The sequence below is a fragment of the Ranitomeya imitator genome, chromosome 7 (genome assembly GCF_032444005.1).
Source record: "Ranitomeya imitator isolate aRanImi1 chromosome 7, aRanImi1.pri, whole genome shotgun sequence".
Lineage (NCBI taxonomy): Eukaryota > Metazoa > Chordata > Amphibia > Anura > Dendrobatidae > Ranitomeya > Ranitomeya imitator.
The window spans coordinates 212,523,896-212,550,480 of record NC_091288.1 but is presented as its reverse complement, the minus strand read 5'-3'; the positions used below and the strand labels follow the sequence as shown (position 1 = coordinate 212,550,480).

At 48.9% G+C, this 26,585-nt stretch overlaps 1 protein-coding gene across 7 annotated transcripts; it reads left to right on the top strand.

Moving 5' to 3' along the window:
* The first annotated feature begins 8 nt into the window (after positions 1–8).
* Positions 9–26,564, top strand: UBN1 (ubinuclein 1). 7 transcript variants are annotated; one of them, XM_069734749.1, is made up of 19 exons: positions 9–145; positions 6,999–7,411; positions 9,592–9,681; positions 9,823–9,918; positions 16,245–16,379; positions 16,821–16,906; positions 17,031–17,427; positions 17,562–17,626; positions 17,979–18,108; positions 18,559–18,677; positions 19,080–19,199; positions 20,045–20,188; positions 20,256–20,306; positions 20,457–20,499; positions 20,881–21,834; positions 22,785–23,025; positions 23,137–23,229; positions 23,771–23,874; positions 25,592–26,564. In XM_069734749.1, exons 2-18 carry the CDS (start codon positions 7,190–7,192, stop codon positions 23,839–23,841), a joined length of 3,057 nt encoding a protein of 1,018 aa, XP_069590850.1. In that variant the 5' UTR covers positions 9–145; positions 6,999–7,189; the 3' UTR covers positions 23,842–23,874; positions 25,592–26,564. The 7 variants fall into 7 exon arrangements, with proteins under 7 accessions (XP_069590850.1, XP_069590847.1, XP_069590849.1 ...); XM_069734746.1 differs by lacking the exon at positions 9–145 and having other exon boundaries at positions 7,052–7,411; positions 16,818–16,906; positions 23,768–23,874; positions 25,592–25,731; XM_069734748.1 differs by lacking the exons at positions 9–145; positions 25,592–26,564 and having other exon boundaries at positions 7,052–7,411; positions 23,768–23,980.
* The last annotated feature ends 21 nt before the right edge of the window (positions 26,565–26,585 follow it).

The window sequence follows — 26,585 nt, the reverse complement described above, 5'->3', positions numbered from 1 at the left end:
GGCGTGCGGCTGTCAGCGGTTGTTGTTGTTTTTGTCGTAGTCCTGGATGGTGTAGTCATGTGACGTAAGAGGGGAGGGGGGAAAGAGATGTTCTGCCTCTTCACCGGACCACGTGACAGGCACCGGGGACCCTGACAGCATCACGGTGAGTTATCCGGGGACCGACCGGTCCGAGGGCAGAAAGCGGGACCTATAGCGGGAGCGCACTTCCGGGTAGTTGGGTCCTCCCCGGTGTTCGGACATTGGTGGACTCTTCCTGCCCCCTCATGTTGCCGGTAATGGAGTGGCCCGCGAGTATGAAAGAAAGGTGAGGGAGCGGCTGACTGACTGGTCAGGTGGGGAGTTACCGGGGGCGAGCAGTGTCCGCCGGCCGAGGAGCTGCTGCCCCGGCGACCGCCTGCCTGTCCCTCCTACCATCACTACCCCCGTATTACACCCCTCCTACCATCATTACCCCCATATTACACCCCTCCTATCATCATTACCCGCATATTACACCCCTCCTACCATCATTACCCCCGTATTACACCCCTCCTACCATCATTACCCCCATATTACACCTCTCCTATCATCATTACCCCCATATTACACCCCTCCTACCATCATTACCCCCATATTACACCCCTCCTACCATCACTACCCCCGTATTACACCCCTCCTACCATCATTACCCCCATATTACACCCCTCCTACCATCATTACCCGCATATTACACCCCTCCTACCATCATTACCCCCATATTACACCCCTCCTACCATCATTACCCCCATATTACACCCCTCCTATCATCATTACCCGCATATTACACCCCTCCTACCATCATTACCCCCGTATTACACCCCTCCTACCATCATTACCCCCATATTACACCTCTCCTATCATCATTACCCGCATATTACACCCCTCCTACCATCATTACCCCCATATTACACCTCTCCTACCATCATTACCCCCATATTACACCCCTCCTACCATCATTACCCCCATATTACACCCCTCCTACCATCATTACCCCCATATTACACCCCTCCTATCATCATTACCCCCATATTACACCCCTCCTATCATCATAACCCCCATATTACACCCCTCCTACCATCATTACCCCCATATTGCACCCCTCCTACCATCATTACCCCCGTATTACACCCCTCCTACCATCATTACCCCCGTATTACACCCCTCCTACCATCATTACCCCCGTATTACACCTCTCCTACCATCATTACCCCCGTATTACACCTCTCCTACCATCATTACCCCCGTATTACACCTCTCCTACCATCATTACCCCCGTATTACACCCCTCCTACCATCACTACCCCCGTATTACACCTCTCCTACCATCATTACCCCCGTATTACACCTCTCCTACCATCATTACCCCCGTATTACACCTCTCCTACCATCATTACCCCCGTATTACACCCCTCCTACCATCATTACCCCCGTATTACACCTCTCCTACCATCATTACCCCCGTATTACACCTCTCCTACCATCATTACCCCCGTATTACACCTCTCCTACCATCATTACCCCCGTATTACACCTCTCCTACCATCATTACCCCCGTATTACACCTCTCCTACCATCATTACCCCCGTATTACACCTCTCCTACCATCATTACCCCCGTATTACACCTCTCCTACCATCATTACCCCCGTATTACACCTCTCCTACCATCATTACCCCCGTATTACACCTCTCCTACCATCATTACCCCCGTATTACACCTCTCCTACCATCATTACCCCCGTATTACACCTCTCCTACCATCATTACCCCCGTATTACACCTCTCCTACCATCATTACCCCCGTATTACACCTCTCCTACCATCATTACCCCCGTATTACACCTCTCCTACCATCATTACCCCCGTATTACACCTCTCCTACCATCATTACCCCCGTATTACACCTCTCCTACCATCATTACCCCCGTATTACACCTCTCCTACCATCATTACCCCCGTATTACACCTCTCCTACCATCATTACCCCCGTATTACACCTCTCCTACCATCATTACCCCCGTATTACACCCCTCCTACCATCATTACCCCCGTATTACACCTCTCCTACCATCATTACCCCCGTATTACACCCCTCCTACCATCATTACCCCCGTATTACACCCCTCCTACCATCATTACCCGCATATTACACCCTCCTCAGTAACGCCTACCATCATTACCCCCGTATTACACCCCTCCTACCATCATTACCCCCATATTACACCCCTCCTACCATCATTACCCCCATATTACACCTCTCCTCAGTAACGTCTCCTACCATCATTACCCCCATATTACACCTCCCTTCAGTAACGTCTCCTACCATCATTACCCCCATATTACACCTCTCCTCAGTAACGTCTCCTACCATCATTACCCCCATATTACACCTCTCCTACCATCATTACCCCCATATTACACCTCTCCTCAGTAACGTCTCCTACCATCATTACCCCCATATTACACCTCCCTTCAGTAACGTCTACCATCATTACCCCCATATTACACCTCTCCTACCATCATTACCCCCATATTACACCTCTCCTCAGTAACGTCTCCTACCATCATTACCCCCATATTACACCTCCCTTCAGTAACGTCTCCTACCATCATCACCCTCATGTTACACCCTCAGTAACGTCTCCTACCATCATTACCCCCATATTACACCTCTCCTCAGTAACGTCTCCTACCATCATTACCCCCATATTACACCTCTCCTCAGTAACGTCTCCTACCATCATTACCCCCATATTACACCTCTCCTCAATATCGTCTCCTACCATCATTACCCCCATATTACACCTCTCCTCAGTAACGTCTCCTACCATCATTACCCCCATATTACACCTCCATATTACACCCTCCTCAGTAACGTCTACCATCACTACCCCCATATTACACCTCTCCTACCATCATTACCCCCATATTACACCCCTCCTACCATCATTACCTCCATATTACACCTCTCCTACCATCACTACCCCCATATTACACCTCTCCTACCATCATAACCCCCATATTACACCTCTCCTACCATCATTACCCCCATATTGCACCCCTCCTCTGTAACGTCTCCTACCATCATTACCCCCATATTACACCTCTCCTCAGTAACGTCTCCTGCCATCATTACCCCCATATTACACCTCTCCTCAGTAACGTCTCCTGCCATCATTACCCCCATATTACACCTCTCCTACCATCATTACCCCCATATTACACCTCCCTTCAGTAACGTCTCCTACCATCATTACCTCCATATTACACCTCCCTTCAGTAACGTCTCCTACCATCATCACCCTCATGTTACACCCTCAGTAACGTCTCCTACCATCATTACCCCCATATTACACCCTCCTCAGTAACATCTCCTGCCATCATTACCCCCATATTACACCTCTCCTCAGTAACGTCTCCTGCCATCATTACCCCCATATTACACCTCTCCTACCATCATTACCCCCATATTACACCCTCCTCAGTAACATCTCCTGCCATCATTACCCCCATATTACACCTCTCCTCAGTAACGTCTCCTGCCATCATTACCCCCATATTACACCTCTCCTACCATCATTACCCCCATATTACACCCCTCCTCAGTAACGTCTCCTGCCATCATTACCCCCATATTACACCTCTCCTCAGTAACGTCTCCTGCCATCATTACCCCCATATTGGGCTACTTTCACACATCAGGTTTTCAGTGTCAGGCTAAATCTGGCTAATTTTCAAAAAAAACGGATCAGGCGAATGTTGCTGCCGTATCAGGTATTTTTCCCATAGACTTGTATTAGTGCCGGATTGCATCGGATGACATTGCGTTTTGTCTGGTTTTCGCCGGAACCGGCAAATCTGACGCTTCCGGTTTCTTGAAAAAACGTCCATAGCAATGTTTTTTGTCTCCGGCGAAAAAGCGCTTCCGGCTGTTTGCAAGAATGGGAGCCGGAAGATGCCGGATCCGGAAAAAGGCAGATCCAGCGGCCTGATCCCGTTTTTTAAACCGAGCATGCTCCAAAATTTTTTTTATCCAATAATCTAGATAGGCTAGCCGGATCCGTCAAAAAACGGATCCGTTGCATCAGTTTTTCACAATCTGCACCGGATCCAGTTTTTCCAACATTCGCCAGATTTAGCCTGACACTCAAAACCTGATGTGTGAAAGTAGCCTTACACCCCTCCTCGGTAACGTCTCCCTCCTATTACCCCCTCAGTAACCAGTAATGTCTCCCCCCTATTACCCCCCTCAGTAACCAGTAATGTCTCCCTCCTATTACCCCCCTCAGTAACCAGTAATGTCTCCCTCCTATTACCCCCTCAATAACCATTTATACATATTAGTCCAATTAATTAACAGAACACATTGAGCACAATGATAAACACACAGGGCCTGCCAGATGATATTACCAGACCACAGACAATGTATAGTTCAAAAAAATATATATTTTATTTATACAAAAAGGAATAAAAACATCCATATAATACAATCTCATAAATGTGGAAAAAATTCCTCCGCACCAATGTCTGGTTTAAAGTGCGGTGCATATAAGCTAAACAACAACCCCTCTTGGGTACTGTATGGTAAATATAAATAACTTTATTCCTGGTTGTTGTTACTTGGAGGCAAATCTCTAGGTCCGCCTGAAGCAATATATTCAGTCAATTGGTATATCAATGTATTAGCACAATTTACTTGAGCGCCAGCCCATAAGCTTATATGGACTTAATAATACGTCAAGATTTGCTGCCATAATAAAGCCTCCATGTACCACTAATGACTAAAAATGTAGGCCATGCTAGCATATATTCAGATGACTAAGATGTAAAATAGAAGACCATAATTACCTCTATGCACACACACGAGACCAGCTTATACCCCTACGCGCGTTTCGATATGTTCTTCCTCTGGGGGCGTGTGTACACGCCCCCAGAGGAAGAACATATCGAAACGCGCGTAGGGGTATAAGCTGGTCTCGTGTGTGTGCATAGAGGTAATTATGGTCTTCTATTTTACATCTTAGTCATCTGAATATATGCTAGCATGGCCTACATTTTTAGTCATTAGTGGTACATGGAGGCTTTATTATGGCAGCAAATCTTGACGTATTATTAAGTCCATATAAGCTTATGGGCTGGCGCTCAAGTAAATTGTGCTAATACATTGATATACCAATTGACTGAATATATTGCTTCAGGCGGACCTAGAGATTTGCCTCCAAGTAACAACAACCAGGAATAAAGTTATTTATATTTACCATACAGTACCCAAGAGGGGTTGTTGTTTAGCTTATATGCACCGCACTTTAAACCAGACATTGGTGCGGAGGAATTTTTTCCACATTTATGAGATTGTATTATATGGATGTTTTTATTCCTTTTTGTATAAATAAAATATATATTTTTTTGAACTATACATTGTCTGTGGTCTGGTAATATCATCTGGCAGGCCCTGTGTGTTTACCCCTCAATAACCAGTAATGTCTCCCTCCTATTACCCCCCTCAATAACCAGTAACGTCTCCCTCCTATTACCCCCCTCAGTAACCAGTAATGTCTCCCCCCTATTACCCCCCTCAGTAACCAGTAATGTCTCCCTCCTATTACCCCCCTCAGTAACCAGTAATGTCTCCCTCCTATTACCCCCCTCAATAACCAGTAATGTCTCCCTCCTATTACCCCCCTCAATAACCAGTAACGTCTCCCTCCTATTACCCCCCTCAGTAACCAGTAACGTCTCCCCCCTATTACCCCCCTCAGTAACCAGTAATGTCTCCCTCCTATTACCCCCCTCAGTAACCAGTAATGTCTCCCTCCTATTACCCCCCTCAGTAACCAGTAATGTCTCCCTCCTATTACCCCCCTCAGTAACCAGTAATGTCTCCCTTCTATTACCCCCCTCAGTAACCAGCAATTACCCTATTGCTGGTTACCCCCCCTCAGCAATGTCTTCCCTCCTATTACCCCCCCCTCAGTAACCAGTAATGTCTCCCCCTATTACCCCCCTCAGTAATGTCTCCCCCCTATTACCCCCCTCAGTAATGTCTCCCTTCTATTACCCCCCTCAGTAACCAGTAATGTCTCCCCCCTATTACCCCCCTCAGTAATGTCTCCCCCCTATTACCCCCTCAGTAATGTCTCCCCCCTATTACCCCCCTCAGTAATGTCTCCCTTCTATTATCCCCCTCAGTAACCAGTAATTACCCCCCTCAGTACCACTAATGTCTCCCTCCTATTATCCCCCCAGTAACCAGTAATGTCTCCCCCCTATTACCCCCCTCAGTAACGTCTCCCCCCTATTACTCCACCCCAGTAACGTCTCCCCCCTATTACCCCCCCCCCCCCCCCCCACTGTAGCGTCTCCCTCCTGTTAGCGCCTATAATACACTTTTATCAGCTGATCTGCACCATACGTCCTGTGCGGGGGGCACAGCATCACTGAATGGCGCCATAGTAGTCGCCTCCATACAGGGGGCATACGGTGGTACCAGGCATGTGGCTGCGTATGGGGAGGGCCCCGTGCTGGCAATGCCACGGCTGTGAGTGCCCGATTATCAGTGAGGCCGAATCCTCAATCCTCATCTTCTGCCGCTATTTTTACCTTATTAGTTTTAATTCTTCCCCATTTTCAAGATCTCTGTTTGCTGTCAGTAAAGGGATCATGAAGGCTGAAAACCTGCTGCGGCCTAATACTGATTGCAGCGGAGTGTTTGTTTCAGTAGCGCCCACTCTTCAATCCTTTGTGAACTGTCCTGATACTTTGTTACAATGTATCAGTGCAGAATAAGAGTGGCGCTGAGCCTCGGCTCCCCGCAGAGCGCTGCAGCCTCGGCTCCCCGTAGAGTGCTGCAGCCCCTTGCTTGTCAACCCCTTTAATAGCCAGTCTGGAGGAGTAGAGCTGTAAACCATGGAGGATGGACAGAGCAGAGCCTGACGTTCTGCTCCCCAGAATCTGACGCTGTGATTATTCCCCTGCCAGCCGCAGTAATGAGAGAAGAGCAGATTCTGTCGGCCCGGTGCAGCCTCCTGTATAAAGCCTCCGGATAGAGGAGCTGCAGTCCGCGGAGCAGGCGTGCTGTGCCCCCGGGGCCGAAACTGAAGAATCCATCTGATTACACCCAGACGATGGCACCTATCAGCTGAGCCCCTCGTCATAACTGCGCGGAGACCATGGCCGAGCCCCGGAGGGTGCAGCTCTCCTCCAATGTGCCCACACAGCCGCCTGCACCCAAGAAGCCTCGCAGCGACGACCAGGACCCGGAGACCTCAGTGGCCGCAACCGTCCGCATCGCACTGACGCTCTTCCAGCCGGATCAGAAGAAGTGTCCGGAGTTTTTCTATCCAGAATTGCTACGAAACCTGCGGAGGAGCGAGAAGAAGCATCCGGAGAAGGTGAGAGAATAATGTCCACAGTGACTGCACCAGCAGAATAGTGAGCGCTGCTCTGGGGGTATAATACAGGGTGTAACTCAGGATCAGTAATGTAATGTATGTACACAGTGACTGCACCAGCAGAATAGTGAGTGCAGCTCTGGGGTATAATACAGGATGTAACTCAGGATCAGTAATGTAATGTATGTACACAGTGACTGCACCAGCAGAATAGTGAGTGCAGCTCTGGAGTATAATACAGGATGTAGCTCAGGATCAGTAATGTAATGTATGTACACAGTGACTGCACCAGCAGAATAGTGAGTGCAGCTCTGGAGTATAATACAGGATGTAACCCAGGATCAGTAATGTAATGTATGTACACAGTGACTGCACCAGCAGAATAGTGAGTGCAGCTCTGGGGTATAATACAGGAGGTAACTCAGGATCAGTAATGTATGTACACAGTGACTGCACCAGCAGAACAGTGAGTGCAGCTCTGGAGTATAATACAGGATGTAACTCAGGATCAGTAATGTATGTATGTACACAGTGACTGCACCAGCAGAATAGTGAGTGCAGCTCTGGGGTATAATACAGGAGGTAACTCAGGATCAGTAATGTAATGTATGTGCATAGTGACTGCACCAGCAGAATAGTGAGTGCAGCTCTGGGGTATAATGCAGGATGTAACTACGGATCAGTAATGTAATGTATGTACACAGTGACTGCACCAGCAGAATAGTGAGTGCAGCTCTGGAGTATAATACAGGATGTAACTCAGGATCAGTAATGTAATGTATGTACATAGTGACTGCACCAGCAGAATAGTGAGTGCAGCTCTGGGGTATAATGCAGGATGTAACTACGGATCAGTAATGTATGTACACAGTGACTGCACCAGCAGAATAGTGAGTGCAGCTCTGGAGTATAATACAGGATGTAACTCAGGATCAGTAATGTAATGTATGTACACAGTGACTGCACTAGCAGAATAGTGAGTGCAGCTCTGGAGTATAATACAGGATGTAACTCAGGATCAGTAATGTATGTACACAGTGACTGCACCAGCAGAATAGTGAGTGCAGCTCTGGAGTATAATACAGGAGGTAACTCAGGATCAGTAATGTATGTACACAGTGACTGCACCAGCAGAAAAGTGAGTGCAGCTCTGGAGTATAATACAGGAGGTAACTCAGGATCAGTAATGTATGCACACAGTGATTGCACCAGCAGAATAGTGAGTGCAGCTCTGGGGTATAATACATGATGTAATGTAATGTATGTACACAGTGACTGCACCAGCAGAATAGTGAGTGCAGCTCTGGAGTATAATACAGGATGTAACTCAGGATCAGTAATGTAATGTATGTACACAGAGACTGCACCAGCAGAATAGTGAGTGCAGCTCTGGGGTATAATACAGGAGGTAATTCGGGATCAGTACTGTAATGTATGTACACAGTGACTGCACCAGCAGAATAGTGAGTGCAGCTCTGGGGTATAATACAGGATGTAACTCAGGATCAGTACTGTAATGTATGTACACAGTGACTGCACCAGCAGAATAGTGAGTGCAGCTCTGGGGTATAATACATGAGGTAACTCAGGATCAGTAATGTAATGTATGTACACAGTGACTGCACCAGCAGAATAGTGAGTGCAGCTCTGGAGTATAATACAGGATGTAACTCAGGATCAGTAATGTAATGTATGTACATAGTGACTGCACCGGCAGAATAGTGAGTGCAGCTCTGGGGTATAATACATGAGGTAACTCAGGATCAGTAATGTAATGTATGTACACAGTGACTGCACCAGTAGAATAGTGAGTGCAGCTCTGGGGTATAATACAGGATGTAACTCAGGATCAGTAATGTAATGTATGTACACAGTGACTGCACCAGCAGAATAGTGAGTGCAGCTCTGGAGTATAATACAGGATGTAACTCAGGATCAGTAATGTAATGTATGTACACAGTGACTGCACCAGCAGAATAGTGAATACAGCTCTGGAGTATAATATAGGATGTAACTCAGGATCAGTAATGTAATGTATGTACACAGTGACTGCACCAGCAGAATAGTGAATACAGCTCTGGAGTATAATACAGGATGTAATTCGGGATCAGTACTGTGTGTACCCTGTGTATATTTTGCTCAGACCCCAGTAATATTTTCTGTTTCCTTTTTATTTTCAGAGTCTAAAGAAGCAGTTGGATCCTTTCACTGACGAAGACGCTCAGAGGAAGGAAGTTGAAGCTTTATCCAAGAAGTTTGAGGAGAGATATGTAAGTGTCGGCTGTTCCTCGTGCTTTGTTGATTCTGTGACATAAGTAAAGCTGATGCGGTCCGGTGGTCTGTGTTTCGGTCCTCCGGGGAGACGTCCTTGCTGTATCGGACCACCGCATTGTCCTCTCATGTATCTGCAGGGAAAGCAGAAGCGACGCAGGGACCGCGCGCAGGATCTCGTTGACATGGGTTACGGGTACGACGAGTCCGACTCCTTCATCGACAACTCTGAGGCGGTAGGTCGTCAGCCCCTGAGCGCTAAGTGTTGTGCAGATTGAGCAGTGTGCGGCCCTTTAATGTGACTGATATGGGAGCCTCCGATGCCCGCGCTGTACCCTATTGCTGCATGTTGCCTTTGTTTAAATAGTTTTTTTATTGAAAGCAAACATGCACAATACAATTTATGCACTGTCCAGTATTTTACAAAAATTTTAACATTTTCCAAACCCCCAACAATCCCAACCATACCCAAACCTCCCCCTCCCCTGACAGCTCCTTCCCAGTTATACTTTTGTTACCAGTATTGATGGTTCCTTGAGCCATTTGACTCACTTATGTCCGCTTGTTCCTCTAGCACTCTCTTCCTTTCAGAGGCTCTCACTCTCCCATTTCCCATAACTACTCATCCCAGCTCGAGCCACGGAGACCACATTTTGTCAAACGTTTCTATTTTCCCACGTCTTTTATAGACCCCCTTTTCCAGATTGAGACCATGTTTAACATAATTCAGGAATTCACCCCTCGTAGGCGGTTCCTCCTTGATCCAGTTCCTTGCTATTACCTTCCTTGCCATGTATAATAGCCTAGCTATTGCTATCTTCCAGATGTTATCCACTCTAATTTCCTCTACATATCCTAGTATACACACTATCGGATCTCTCGGCACTCTGCATTTATACGCCCCTTCCACACGGCTCATTACCACCAACCAGAAAGCAACCAGTCTTGGACATGTCCACATCATGTGATATATTCCTGCATTCTCAGTCCTGCATCTCGGGCATTCAGAGTCCGCACGCAACCCCGCTCTGCACAACACTTCCGGTGATTTATAGACTCTGTGCAAGATGTACAGCTGCGATAGTCTATACGGCTCGCTCAGCGACACTCGTGGAACCGACTCCAACACCGACTCCCAGGTTTCATCCTCCATTGGGCCTAAATCTCTTTCCCATTTCGCTCTCGCTTTTAAAGGGAAGTCTAACAAATATGCATGTAGAAGGTCCTTATAAAGGGTGGTAATGACTCCCCTTGTGGACCCTTCCCCACACACGTATTCCAGAACTATGTCCTCTTGGATCTCAACACCACCGCCCCTGTTTTGAGCTTTAAAAGCATGTTTCATCTGAGCATATTGATACTCCCCAGTCGGTCTCAGTCCAAACTCCCCTTGCAGCTGCGAAAAGGACTTTAATCCTTGTTGTTGAATTATCTGAGCCACCAAGTGGATTCCTTTGGCCCTCCACTCCGTCAGCACTCCAAGGGCCGCAAACTCAACCAAATTATTATTAAACCATATCGGTGTAAATTTAGTCAGCCCCGTAACCCCCCGAATCTGTCGCAGTCTGGTCCATAATTTATATATCAAAAACATAGTTGGGTATAATTTCCCCAATACTCCCAAGGAACCATCCTCCAGACACTGCGCTACCGGTCGTCGGTCTGTCACCCTCTCCATCAAGTGCTGTACCGCACTGGAGGACACCTCCCGTGCCCAGCCCTTCAAATGTTGGCTCTGGGCTGCAAGAAAGTATAACTCAGGATTGGGTAAAGCCAATCCTCCATCTTCCTTGGGTCGCTGAAGCGTCTCCAGGCGAATACGTGGGCACCGCCTCCCCCATATCAGACTTCTAAATAGAGCATTAATCTGCCGGAATTTCCCACGTGGAATCCAAACTGGCGCGTTATGTAGGACGTAGAGTAATTTGGGCATCAGAACCATTTTAATTAGATTAACCCTCCCCACCACCGATAAGTGCAATTTATTCCATGCATCCACTTTTGCTTTAAGGGCGCCCACGAGAGGTGTCAAATTCCTATACAGAAACTCTGTAACTGGCATCGAGATCCATATTCCCAGGTATCTGAAAAGGGATACTACCCTAAGCCGCCCCTCTCCCAATGGCTCACTTCTGCTCTCCTCCACCCCATCCACCTCAAAGAGGACCGATTTATCCCAGTTTATCCTCAATCCCGATAAGTCTCCAAATTTCCCAACGATCTCGATAGCCCCATTCAAGGCTTCATCCGGGTCCGCCAGGAACAGTAAGATGTCATCTGCATATAATGCAATCTTCTCCTCCACACTCCCATATCTGAATCCAGGGACCTCATCCGATTGTCGGATCTTAGCGGCCAGTGGCTCCACAGCTAGGGCAAACAGAAGGGGCGACAGTGGGCATCCCTGCCTCGTACCTCTGGCCAGCTTTATAGGCTGAGAAAGTTCCCCATTCACTCTAATTCTAGCTGTTGGTAGTGAATATAACAGTTGAGTCCACGCCACAAATTGCGGGCCAATACCCATACATTTCAACACCCGCCAGAGATATCCCCACTCCACACTGTCAAACGCCTTATGGGCATCCAAGGATGCAATAACCCTTCGGCCACAATTGTCAGACTTCAGCTGTAGGTTCATATGCAGCCTCCGCAGATTAACCGCTGTAGACCTGTCAGGCATAAAGCCGGACTGATCCGGATGTACAAGGTTAGTAATGACACTAGACAGACGGGTAGCTAACACCTTGGCCAAGAGCTTGACATCGATGGTTAACAGAGAGATTGGCCGATATGACTCAGGCTTCCCCAGATCCTTATCCTCCTTCGGAATAACCACTATAATAGCCTCCCTCATAGATGCTGGGAGATACCCTTTACATCCAGCCTCCTCCAGTACTAACTTTAATCTGGGAATCAACACTTCCTCCAAACTTTTATAGATTTCGGCTGGTAACCCATCAACCCCAGGTGCCTTCCCATTGGCCATAGACTTCAGCGCCCGACTCAGTTCCTCCTCGGTGATAGGGGCATCGAGGCTCACCCTATCCTCCTCACTCAATTTCGGAAGACCCAGACTCTCAAGGAAAGTCTCCGTATCTCCGGCTGACTCATTGACCCTGGAGGAATATAAGTCCGCGTAAAAGTCCGCAAAGACCTTTATAATATCAGGTGTTTCAGATACCCTGCTCCCCCCATCCGAAACCAACGAGTGTACATATGAGGTACTACGCTGAGCCGCGGCTACCACCGATAGCATGTGTCCCACTGTTTCTCCCTCCTGAAAATAAGCCACCCTCTGAAACTCCCGCTTCCTTTCAGCTTTTCCCAGCAGAATCTTTTCCATACAATTTTGCGCTGTTCTCAACCATTTCTCTGCCTCGGAGGTCCCCAGTACTACCATCTCGTCCTCCGCGGCTTTCAACTCTTCCAATGCCACTCTCTCCGCTTCCCTTGTCCTCCTCTTACACCTACTAATGTCTCTAAAAAGTAGCCCTCTCAGGTACGCTTTCATTGCATCCCAAACAGTCAGAGCATCAGTACTCCCATCATTTAACGCAAAGAATTCCGTCACCTCCTTCCCTATACCGTCCAAGTCAATACTCTGTAACCAGTTAGGATGGATCTTCCATTCTCTCCCGCTTGCGGTCCGTGTCCCCAACAACCTAACCTCCACCTCAATTGGACTATGATCCGAAAGGGCCCTCGGCAGATAACGCACCTCCCCCACCATTGTGTCCAACAGGCGGTTACCCAGCGCCATATCAATTCTGGATAGCGTAGCATGAGCCGGCGAATAGCACGAGTACCCTCTCTCCCCAACATGTCTGACTCTCCATAGATCAATCATGCCTAATTCACGCACATAGGTTCCAAATGTTGTAGTGTGCCCCTCCGACCTATTCTGGGTGTTCTTATTTTTATCCCAAAAGTCATCGCATATATTGTTCAAATCCCCAATAATTAAGATTGGCAGTGGTTCCCATCGTTCCACCCTCTCCAATACCTCCCTGATCTTCTTACTTGAATATGGAGGTGGAATATACATTGCCGCCACACACAATCTCACTCCATACAATATACATTGTATCACCACATACTGACCCTCAGCATCCACGCATACTTTCACCTCTTCATACTGCACTCCCACCGGCACCAACACTGACACACCTCTTGAGTACGTCGAGAAGGTAGAGCGATACCCTTTCTGTATCCAACGTCTATTCAGTACGTCCACTTTCTCCTGTATCAAGTGCGTCTCTAGCAAGCATATCATAGAAGCCCGTTGATCCTTCGCATACTGCAAGCTCGCAGCTCTCCTAGACTTATCCGCCAGGCCTCTCACATTCCAGCTCAATATCTTAAAGCGGTCCCCTATTATGTGACTCATCATCCTTAGTTATGTCAATACTCCCGGTTCTGAGCTGTCTAACTTCCCTCCCCACCCTCACCCCTCCCCCCCCTCCCCCACACCCCCCAATACTATACATTCTGCCTCTTATCAAGAGTGGGGCACCATCACCCGTTGCAAACACTCTTGCTAAACCTTCTCTTTCCGCCTCCCGCTACCGTTTATAACAGAATTCGGCGCAATTCTTAGAAGAACAGTATAATTAAACCTGTATTATATTACAACTGCAAGAAACTAAATAAACTTTTTAGTACGCTGCACACCCTTCCTCCCTCATATTTCACCGCCGCACCAGCTCTCCCAGTGCGTTCCCTGAGTAATACCCAACTCCACCCTTCAACCTTCACATTTCAATTACCAGTGTACTGTCAGTCAATCTCTTTTTTTCCCCTTTTTGAAAGAATTAAGATACCTCCCGACCAACCCGCCCCACATTTTCAATCTCCTTTCCCTTTAAGCCTTTTAGCGTTAAGATCTATCCACTGGGTAGCGTCCTCCGGCGTCTGGAAAAAATGAATCTTATCCATCGCTACCACTCCCAGTCGTGCCGGAAACATCATGGAGTATTGCACTCCCAGCTCTCTCAGCCGTCTCTTGATACCCATGAACATCATCCGTTGTTTCTGTACCAGGGCGGAATAGTCGGGGTAAATAGCAACTCTTTGACCTCCAATTGTCAGATCCGTCATGTCTCTAGCCTTCCTCAGGATAATGTCTCTGTCTCTGTAGTTTAGGATTTTGGCAAGCATGGTACGGGGACTTGCTCCAGGGACAGGTGGTTTCGGTGGGACCCTGTGGGCTCTCTCTACCGCAAATACTTTTGTCAGTGCTGCATCACCAAAAGTCTCAAGGAGCCAGCTTTCAATATACTCCGTGGGATTCCTCCCCTCAGTTTTTTCAGGGACACCCACTATGCGAATGTTATTTCTTCTGGACCTATTCTCCAGATCCTCATTTTTTGCAGCTAGCTCCGATATTGCTTGAGTAAACTTCCTCTCCGCTTTCTGCAGCTGCACTATATGGTCTTCTGCCGTGCTCACTCTTTCCTCCACAGCCCCCACACGTTTGTCAATCTTTTGCAGGGCTGCATTTATCTGGGCTGTATCCCCTTTAACCTCCTGTAGCTGCTGGGTCAGGGATTGTTTGCAGGATGATACCAGTGCAAAGACATCTCTAAGGGTGGGCTCTGCTCCTGACTCCTTATCTTCAGGTCCCCCTACTACCACCGCCATGTCACCATCCCTGCTCCCCTGTTGTACCTCCTGCTCCTCTGCTGGGCTTTCCTCCTCTCCTTCTGTGTCTGTGTCCACTCCGTCGTCCTCCTCTGCTTTTCCTGTGTTCCCTGCGGCTTCCACTCTAGCAAACTGCTGGAGCTTTGCCGCCGCCGACATTCTCTTCTGGCATGCCGCGTTGTCCTTCTCCGCCTTCTCCCTGGCGTCGGCGCCATCTTGGCCGGTCCCTGCCTCGCCGGCTCCGGCGTCTCTTTGTCTCCTCCTGGTCATGTTCACCGACCTCGGGGCCGCCGCTATTCACCGCCGCACTCCCGGGACTCTCCTGCAGCCGGTAAGCGCTGTGAATCGCCGCTCAGCTGCGGCTTATAAGGATAATATTAACTTTGGCAGCGGGAGCGCTCTGTCACGCGTCCGCTCACATGAACGTTCAGGCCACGCCCCCGCATGTTGCCTTTGTGATGGTGACAGCTCGCTCCCGGGGGGGACACATAAATACGAGACACTGCGCAGGTTCCCAAAAGGTTTCCTGTACAGCTGTTCTGAGATTTCCATCTTGCAGCCCCTCGAACAATCGTCTCTGGTGGCTCCCGAGTGATCTCGGAATCTATAATTACAGAGATTTAACCCTAAACAGACTAAGATGGCAAAGCACAATGTTAATATATAAGGTAGTCTTACGTATTGATAGCCTATCCTTAGGATAGGTCATTAATATCAGTTCAGTGGGGGTCCGACAGCCGGAGCCCCCACAGTCAAATGTTCAGAGCCGTGTATTGTCCGTTCTCGGTACTGACGCTCGGCTCCTATTGAACTGAATGTGATCCATTGAGCGGATGGCGGGACCCTCGGAGCTGCAGTTTAATGTCCGCTGTTAGTAAGTATCAGATTTTGGATGTTCATCTCTCTGGTTTTCCGCCCTCAGTACGATGAATTGGTCCCAGCCTCGCTGAACACAAAGCATGGAGGATTTTACATCAACACGGGAACATTACAGTTCAGACAAGCGTCCGAATCTGAAGACGAATCCACCCGAGAGAAGAAAAAGAAGGCTCCCAAGGTGAAGCGGCCATCTGTGTGTATCGTGTACAGATAGGGAATGATAATCGGCCGGTAATGGTGTAATATTCTGAATGAGAACCTAATGGGAGTACAAAGATGGCCGACCGGGGGTGGGAGCAACCCCTTTACCGCCGTGAGGTTCTGTATGCGATTCTGCGCGGACCGTGCTACATGGATGTCATTCACGTCCGTAATTTTATTACAGGTAGTTGTCAAAATTACCAAAAGCTTCTTCCGACCCCCTAACACAGAGGTCCCCAACTCCAGTCCTCAAGGCCCACCAACAGGTCATGTTTTCAGGATTTCCTTTGCATTGCACAGGTGATGCAATTATTACCTGGGCAAGACTAAGGAAATCCTGAAAACATGACATGTTGGTGGGCCTTGAGGACTGGTTGGGGACCCCTGCCCTAACAGATCTGTTCTTTCCCCCTAGCAGAAAATAAAGGAGCGAGGAGACAAAGCGAAGAGAAGGAAACGAGAGGAGGAAAAAAAGAGTAAAAAAGGCAAATACTCCAAATCCGGGTAAGATGTCATCTGACGCGGCCACACGACGATTTACTGTCCGACTAGGAGGGCTCAAAATCCTCGAAGATGCAAAATGTCGGCAGTCGCGCACCGATCCATAAACGCTCTCCTGCATTTTTAGGTTCAAGGCTCTGAACGGCACCAAGGAGAAAAAGAAGAGGCTGATGGGCAAATTGCAGGAGATGCTGGCCAAGTTCGAGAAGGATAAGAAAGAATATGAGACCTGGACGAGTTCTGCGCTGCCCAACGCAGCAGCCGCCACCGCCGCCCCTACAACGGCGATATCCCCTGCCCTGCCGCCACGAGAGGCCGAGCCGCCCCCAGATCCGCCACCGTCCACCCAGGCGCCTGAGAGCAAACTTCTCCCAGCTGCCAACACCAAGGTCATCCCCTCCATCAAGAAGGAAGCGGAAAAACCGTCCGTCCCCGCAGAGAAGGGAGAGGAGTTTAAGAAGCCGCCATCTTTATTGGAGGGGTTGCCGCCTGCAACAGAGAAGAAGATTAAGGAATTTTCTAAGGTAAATGACTGCGCCGCGTTGAAATCAGTTTTAGGTTTTTTTCCTTTTTATTAATATAAATTATATATATTTAATTCATTATTATTAGTCCTTGTTCACACTGACCCAATCCGTGTTCTCTTCTGGTATTTCAGTGGCTTCAGACACCTGGCAACAAGAAAAAGTTGTTTTCCCCCGAAATGAACACGTCGCTTCTGGAGTGAGTATAATGGAACGGGCAGATTATGGCGGAAGAATTGCTTTTGTTTTAAAGGGAACCTGTCAGCAGGATTTCACCTTCCCCCCACCCCCACCCCCAAACTATTCGGATGTGATACGTCCTGTAATCCCTTCACGCGGCCGCTCTTTTCCTCCGTTACTGTGAAATCTGCTCATGGATTGATGTGTAAATGAGACTGAAGAGCTACGGTTGATCTGAAGCCTCTGTCACTCCAGCTCTGTTCCTCACCCCCTGACTTCGTTTTTGGGGGGTCGCGCTGCAGTTATGCATTCTGTGTTGTGTACGCAGCACCCCTGCTCTCTTACTAACGTCTCCTATTTCTCTGCGGTAGCATTTACCTGCTCTGTCGCGGGCTGAGCCCAGGCCAGCGCTCCTCCGTCTTCAGCCACCTGTCCTCCATCCTCCCCTGCAGTAAGGACGTTCTGGTGAAGTGGGCCAGCCGCCTCTACACGCACAAACAGGTGAGCGGCGGCCATAATACAGCCAGCGTTACTTGTTCAGTCCCCCACCATTCCTGCAGCAGCGATGGCATGACCGCTGCAGCCGATCACTGGACTCGCTAGTCTTGTGCCGTACTTGCAAACGAGACGCCAAAGGCCAGTGATTATCTGCAGCAATCACGTGAATAATGGTTAGGTCCGCCATCATAACCAATTTGTTTTTTTTCCTAGTCTCCATGCCTTTTAAGAAAAAAAGAAACCTATTTAAATTAAAAACCCGCCACCGTTTTGTGCCTACAACTCCCGTGCAAAACGATGGTGTCTTTATAGTAACAGACAGCAAACAAACTGACCCCACAGTCAGTAAGAAACAGTAGGCAATGACTACAGGATCAGACTGTTGTCTGTTACCATGGAGACGCATGGGTCTGTAAAGGAGCTGCGGACACAAAATCATGTTTTGCTCCGCAGAGCGAGCGATTACAGGAGCCATTACGGAAGCTGAAGGAAGCAGTGGCGAAGTCGATGCCGGAACTGGTCTGCAAGTATCACGCGGAGCTAAAGGAGTACAACCAAGCCAAGTACGCCAAGTAAGAGCCGCTGACCCATGCACGCCGTCAGCGTTCTGCCCCCGATCCCCGACCATGTGTACTGGGCCATCTTACACCGTGGCTGTTGGAGACACAGGGCCTCCCTGACACATGTAAGCATGCTGGGAGGTATATGGGGCTGTACTGCAGTGTTTCCATTCCCTCACAGCATGCAGAGATAGTAACAAATGACTTCTAATGTCCTAAAACTGGGGAAGCCATCTCCGTTTACCCACCTGACCGCTGCATCTGATCACTAGCATCTACAGATTGGGGGGGAGATAAGAGACCTTTTTTCGTTACTAATTCAGAATTGGAAGTTTTTCCAGTAATTAAAGAGTTAAAGTGATCTTTACGGTAAACGCCGAATGCAAGTCTTTTATTTTCTGTTCTACCCGTCAGGATATTGTGTGAGGACAAGGAGCAGAAGACGCTGCCCAAAGAGGAGGAGGACGAAGACAAGGGGAGCAAGAAATCAGGTGCCGGCCCTCGGAAGAAGTTCCAGTGGACGGAGGAGATCAGGTGAGAATGACGTCCGCCACCATGACAAAGGGGCCGCACATAGAGTGGTGTACCCCCTGCGAGGGCATTGTCACTGCCATCCTGTGACTCGGCCTCAGGCCGGAGACTGCGATTTCACTAGATGCTGCCGTACTGTGATACCTTCATATATAGAATAAGCCACCGAACAATCGCAGGTTCAATCCTCCAAGGGCGACGGAAAACTAAAGTTTAAAAAACTCCAGAAAAAATGGAATTGCCCCACTTGCCGTCATTAAAAATAAAGAAAATAAAAACATTCGGTATTGCCCTGTCCAAAAAAGTCCAACCTGTCAAAATATAAAATTGATGCCGCTTGTTAACCTGATTCTTTACGGTTCCTGCACTTCCCAGAAAAAAAACACAGTAATAATCTATCACCTCATCATATATAAACCAAAATGGCATCAACTAAAATCGCAATAAAAATGAGTCCTTGCACCGCTCCAATGATAGACAAATGAAAAGAAGTTACATTAATGCTGGAAAATGGCATTAAAAATATTTATTTTAACCCTTAAAAAGACAAGTTTGGTATCGCCATAATGGCACCGACTTGCCGGTCATAAAAACATAACCCAAAAACAAACAATAGTGTAATTGCATTTTTTTTCCCACCATTTCACCCCATCGGGATTTTTTTTTTACAGTACATTATATGGTAAAGTGAATAATGTAATTCACAACTACAAAAAAAAGTTCTATCTCTTGGAAGAAGAAGAAGAGAAAAAAAAATGCAAAAATGATAAAAGTCTTGTGTTACGGGGTTCAGTGGCCTCCCAGCCCCATAGATGTAGGAGCAGCAGCCATATTGTCTGTCTCTGCAGGCTGCTCCTGTGCCAGCTGGTGCGGATGAAGGTGGATCTATACGAGCCGGAGACCAGCGGCATGTCCAGTCTGGAGGATTATCTGAAGTGCTTCCTGGACGAGGAGGTGAAACCCTTGTGGCCCCGAGGATGGATGCAGGCCCGGTATGTGGGGTCCACGGGGGGGATTTGTGCCTGTGTTGCCCTTTCTTATGTCGCCTGTCACTTGCAGGACGCTTTTCAAGGAGAGCCGACGTCTGTACCCGCAGCTCAGCTCGCTGATGTGAGTATGTCACTTTCACACGGGACGGGGGCGATGGCGATTTTTCACCACGGGTCTCCGGCCGCCTGTAACCCGCCCGTGTTACCGTTCACTTCATGCATTTAAAGGGACATTGAAATATTAATTTTTATCTTTTTTTAAACTTTTTAGGGCAATGAATAAATCCTTCATTCCCTCGAGAGCAAAAGCGAAGGTAAAAAGTTATTTCTTGTAGATTTCTGCAGACGAGGATTTAGTCGGTAAATTATGCGGGAGATCCGGCGGCATAGGTTCTCCCAGGATCTCTTCTACTCAGCCGAAGGTCTATTGGCCCTATGCGGATTAATGTCATGTCTGCGCCCGTGTGGGATGTTACTGGGTGGTCCCTACCGGCCGGACTGTGATGGTCTACATAGAAACCCCATGTAAAGGCAGCCCGTACACCTTCTATGAGCTCCAGTCACTTAGTATATATGTGACCACCTCACAGAGACGTGGGCCCCTCTGTCCCGGCGTGGTGAATGTATGAGTCCATCTCCTCTGTTTATATGGTCGGGTCGCACTTTGCTCACATTGTGATCTTTTCTCACTATAGGAATCATGTAAGAAGCCGGACGAGGCCGTCCCCAGCTCCTCCTCGGACCCTCCGACCAGTGCTGCAGCCAGGGACAGTCCTCCGTCCGCAGTGTCCACGTCTGGTGGCTCGCCCGTGTCCGCTGACGCTCAGGACAACTCACTGGATGGAGATCTGATCCGCAACCCTCCCTCACTGGACGGAGTCGCCGAGCACCTGCCGGCCCTTTCTGGCAGACCCTCCGTCCCCGCCTTTGAGTTTCCAGCCCCCTCAAAATCCTCTGTGCCTGAGAAAGCCACCATTGTGGTGGCGGATGAGAAGAAGAAGCTCTGCCCTCCCGTCATCGCCACATCACAACCTTCAGCGCGGCCGGTTTTCCATAAGAAGTTTATGACTTCGGGCTCGGAGAAGAAGACGGCGCCATCCGTGCCCAGTCCTAAGCCCTCACCTGAAGCCCAGCACCAGCAGGGGCCAGCAAAGACACCAGTCCCAAACCCATCAGTGCCACCCAATGTCTACCACGTGAGCCACCCAGCGAGCAAGGGAAGCTTCACTCACCCCATCCAAAGCGGTGGCGCCAAAGTGTTTGCACCGTCGCCCTCACAGCAGCCTCTCGCCCCTCAGACCAAACTCCAGGGCATTCCTCCTCCGCCATCTCCCGCTGGCACCAGCCACAAGCTCATAGTTTCTCCAGCATTCATGTCCAAACCCCCCAATAATCCCGGCCCCACTGGAGTGCAAGTCTACAGGGGAAGTGTGAACCGGCCGCCCGCTCCGCTGCACACCGGCACCATGGCTCTGAACCAAGCCCCTTCATCCACCAGCCATAACCCCACCAGCATGTCTATGAAGATGCCCATTCGCCCGCCCCAGAAGCTGACCCTAATGGCTCCTCAAGACTGCGGAGGAGGGACACAAGGAGTGGCCAAGCTGATAACTTCATCCATGGTGGGAGGAAAAGCATCTAACATCGGTGTAAGTACGACCAGCGGCCATCTTTAACTTCTTCCAATAAGGGATTTACATGGTGGGTACACAGAGCCCTGTCCATTCACAGCGGAGGCCAGCAGTGCTGTACAGCCTGTACTTGCCTCTAACGAGGGGCGGGCTGGGCGGCAGAAGTGGCGGCCTGTGTATTGGGTGGGTCAGCCGTCGGATGTGGCGGCCTGTGTATTGGGTGGGTCAGCCGTCGGAAGTGGCGGCCTGTGTGATGGGTGGGTCAGCCGTCGGAAGTGGCGGCCTGTGTGATGGGTGGGTCAGCCGTCAGAAGTGGCGGCCTGTGTGATGGGTGGGTCGGCTGTTGGAAGTGGCGGCCTGTGTATTGGGTGGGTCAGCCGTCGGAAGTGGCGGCCTGTGTGATGGGTGAGTCAGCAGTCAGAAGTGGCGGCCTGTGTGATGGGTGAGTCAGCAGTCAGAAGTGGCGGCCTGTGTGATGGGTGGGTCAGCCGTCGGAAGTGGCGGCCTGTGTGATGGGTGGGTCAGCCGTCAGAAGTGGCGGCCTGTGTGATGGGTGGGTCGGCTGTTGGAAGTGGCGGCCTGTGTATTGGGTGGGTCAGCCGTCGGAAGTGGCGGCCTGTGTGATGGGTGAGTCAGCAGTCAGAAGTGGCGGCCTGTGTGGTGGGGTGGAGAAGGATTGCCCGGGCATCTTTGTGTCAAGGAGTGAGGGCCCGGGTGTTGGGGCATGGCCAGTTGTCTGGGGTGGCTGCCCGTGTGAGGTGGGGTGGGGGCAGCCGGGGGGGGGCTGCCTGCGTGTCAAGGTGGAGAAGGGACGGCCCGGGCATCGTGGGTGGCAGCCGCATGTTGTGGGGGTGGTTTGACAGGGCGTGGTGGGTGGAAGCCTGCATATCGGGGTCAGCCCGGGGGTGGCTGCCCGTGTGTCGGAGGTGACGTGCTGACCATTGTGCACATGGCTTGTGTCCCCCCAGGTACAGAAGAGCGCTGGGCCCGGACTGTTTTCCCCTCCGCTGACCATCCTGACGCCACCTTACAAACAGAACGGAGGGAAGATGCCGGCCCCGGCCTCCCTGAGCGTCCTCTCCACCCTGAACAGCTTTCCCCTGCGCGTCGTGTCCTTCACCACTGAGCCTTCACCAAAAGCCGGAGCGTCGAAAGACGCCATCGTCACCGGGCCGGCCCCGGGCACCTTCAACCACGGACTGCCAAGGAGTAAGTGCCACCCATCCAGCCTTGTCATTATTCCATATGGCCCGAGCTTTGTGGGTTACGGATTGTGCAGGGTCTCTGACAACGTGCCCGTCCCCACCCCTCTCTTTCCAGATATCCTCGGTGGTCTCCATACCAGTACAGGCCAGCATACCACGCCGATTCCACGCCCGTCGTTATCTGGACACTTACAGCCGGCACAGACAGGTACGGTCGGGTCACACAGACCTCTCTGCAGGGATGTGGAGGGATGGAAACCTCAGCGACCCTACACGTAATACCGCTCGTCACCACTGGGTGGCAGTCCTGCCCATACGTAACAAAGAAGCATCGGATCAGGGCTCTTCAGCTGATGCAGAACTAAAACTCCCAGCATGCCTGGAATCCGCTGAGCATAATTATAATATTAATCATGCTGCATCCTGATATCGGCAGCGGTGACCCACACGGCAGCAGCCTCTACACATACAGCCGCAGGGACGGAGAAATAAGAAAACTACGACTCTTGGAAGAAGGGGAGGAAAAAAAGCGAAAAATTAAAAGGGAATGAAAAAAAAAAATTTTTTTTTTCCTACATACAGCGCCACAACCTGGCCACTGGTCGGGTGCGGTACTGCAGTGCCGCTCCGTTGTAATGAATTAGTGGCTGTAATACCGAACATAACCGTGTGACAGATGGCAGCCATGTTTGTTATATGTTGCTTTTTATTGGGTTTTATTAACAAGCATTTCTATCTCCTTCCAGCAGATGGCGCACACGCTCAGAGCAAAGGAGCGCCGCCTTCCCAGGTGAGGCCCGGCCGGCCCAGTCACCCCTGAGGACCCGCAGGCCGCTCCTTCCCAGCCTCTTATGTAAGACAATATACAGGATATATATATATACACCGGCGCGTCCTTTCCTCTGTACATCTCCATAGTCAGGGGCCAGTATACGCTGCGCTGACCTCGCACGGGAGGCATTATGTGCAGGTGAGTGGATGTCGTCCCCGGCCCCTCCACCTGGGGGCAGCGCAGTGTCGTCATTCTCGGAGGACCCTGGGAGGAGAGTCTTACAGACCGCAGTCTTCCACATGCTGACAATCCGTGAGCCGCTGACCATCGGTGGATTATTATGCATTTGCACCATCACCCCCTAGAGGCACTTACAAAAAATGACTTTTTTTTTTTAAATTTTGAAATATGTTCATTTTCCTAATTTGCTGCCGGGTCCACCTGTCAATCATGGCTTTCTGGGTGCGGCCTCTTGCACTAGTTTTGTACGGTACTGCTGCGGTCACGTTGGCACTTTGGCGTGTGTGGTGTGGGGGTTTTTTACTAGCTCTTTGTAGTGGTTTTGATGCTCGGTTTGCTGTAGATAAAATATCCGGAGGTCCTCGCTGCAGTGCAGTTTTATGGGGGTCCAAGCAGCAAATCGGAAATTTCTTAAAGGGGAAGTCCAGTTTTACATCCAGTGAAGCTCAATGGTTGTATAATCTGCTTGCTGTCTGTGAATAGAGACTGATCATGATCTACAGGGTATGTCTGGTATCGCAAACTCCGTCTATGGGGGTATGTCTGGTATCGCAAACTCCGTCTATGGGGGTATGTCTGGTATCGCAAACTCCGTCTATGGGGGTATGTCTGGTATCGCAAACTCCGTCTATCGGGGTATGTCTGGTATCGCAAACTCCGTCTATGGGGGTATGTCTGGTATCGCAAACTCCGTCTATGGTGCTTTTTGTGGTAGAAAGTCGCCATGTTGTTGTCTTTTTTTTTCCCCATCTTTCTATAAATATATTGTTGGATGGAGCTGATAAATACAAGCACTTTTTTTTTTTCAATCTGTTTTTTTTTTTTTTTTTTTTTTTAAGTTTTGGCCATACTTAAGAAATTAACGTTTTCCTTGTGTTTTTAGAGCTGGTTGCCTTGGAGTCCGACCACCGCTGTTAGTCAGCAGGAAGTGCAATAAAATGCTTACAGACTCTGTTTTTAGGCATTGTTTTGAAGCTGTCCAGCTGTTGCCTCCTAATAATAATAATCTTTATTTATATAGCACTAACCTATTTTGCAGCTCTTTTACATGCTAGACAGAAGCGGCGGTCGGTCTCCTAGGCAACGAGTTGCAAACAAAAGGAAAAGTGTTAATATCTCAACGGTCGCAAATTTTTAATAGGGAGTTAATTGGAAAAAAATCCTTTGTTTCTACAAGATCAATCCAACAATATCCATCCATAAAGATGGAGAATAACCCTTTAAGTGCCGTCTTGGATAACATCACGGCAGGGAGCAGACCAGATTCCGTACCATCCTGGCATCTCCCTCTCCATTACAACGTTTTATCCATCAGCAACTGGACGAATTCGGAGGAACTGTGGACTTTTGCAACCTTTCTTTTACCGCTCCAGCAGTCCGAGAGAGTTGGAGCTGCACATGACTGCAGGATCAGACTACGCTGAGTTGGTCTGTCTGTAGTCTGTTACCATGGGAACACATGCGCCTGACGCGAGCTGTGTGCACAAATCGGTATATATATATATTTTTTTATTATTATTATTTTATAATTTTTTGTTTGTTTGTTTTACATTTTTAGATGCTTTGGAGCAATACAAAGAAATGTATGGCATAAGTTTACACACCCTGTATGCCGATCTTCTAACTTTATTGAACATTGCACTTTTATTTTTCCCCATGTCGATGTCACTTGAGATGCGGAATCGAGTCACATTCCACTTAATTATTTTTTTTCTTCTTGTCTTTGATTGAAAAACGTCAGTACTCCGGTGTGAATACTAAATGAAATTGTTACCAAAATTATCCTATGCATCTTTTTTTTTTTTTTTAATCCCTCTCCCCCCCATGTAGCATGTCGTCACACGCGTGTACATATAAAATTCTCTTAATCCACCATCAGTGGGTCAATGATGACGTAGGTTGGGCGGTTCGGATTATGGGACTTTCTGGATTATCAAATGCTGGTGTAAAGTACATATATCTATGTACCAGGGGGGCTGGATCCAGGGTACAAGGCACAGACGGGAATGGCATGTAGGCTGCTGTTTTATGCACCATCACTAGGGGGCGCTAGTAGTTAAGAGCTAACCACAGCTGCACCGACCCCAAAAATCGGCCATCGCGAGGCGGCCATGCCATGTAGTAATCCGCTTGCAGAAAAACAGCATTACTTAAAGGAAGACTCCGGCCAAATAGAAAATATTAAATTGCACGCGTCACCAGTTGCCCCGGTCATTTAATGGGGGCTTGCACCTTATTTGGCATTTTGAGTGGTCCTTCGGATGTAGCAGAAGTTTTTTTTTTTGTTTGTTTTTTTTATTGCAAAGTGTAGTACTTTACTGCTGCTGCAAAACCAATGTATGCTTACGAATGGGAACCTTAACCCTCAACACTCAGGGTCCGGTGTTCAGGAATTCGTTTTTTTTTTTTTCTTAGTCTCCCGTAAGTACGAGATTTTTTTTGGTGTGAGAAATGTGATTGGTGGGGTGGGGGGGGAGTTTTATATGTAACTGATGGTGCTGGAAAAAAAAAAAATAAACTAATTTTTTCTGAGTTTTGTTGTCTTTTTTTTT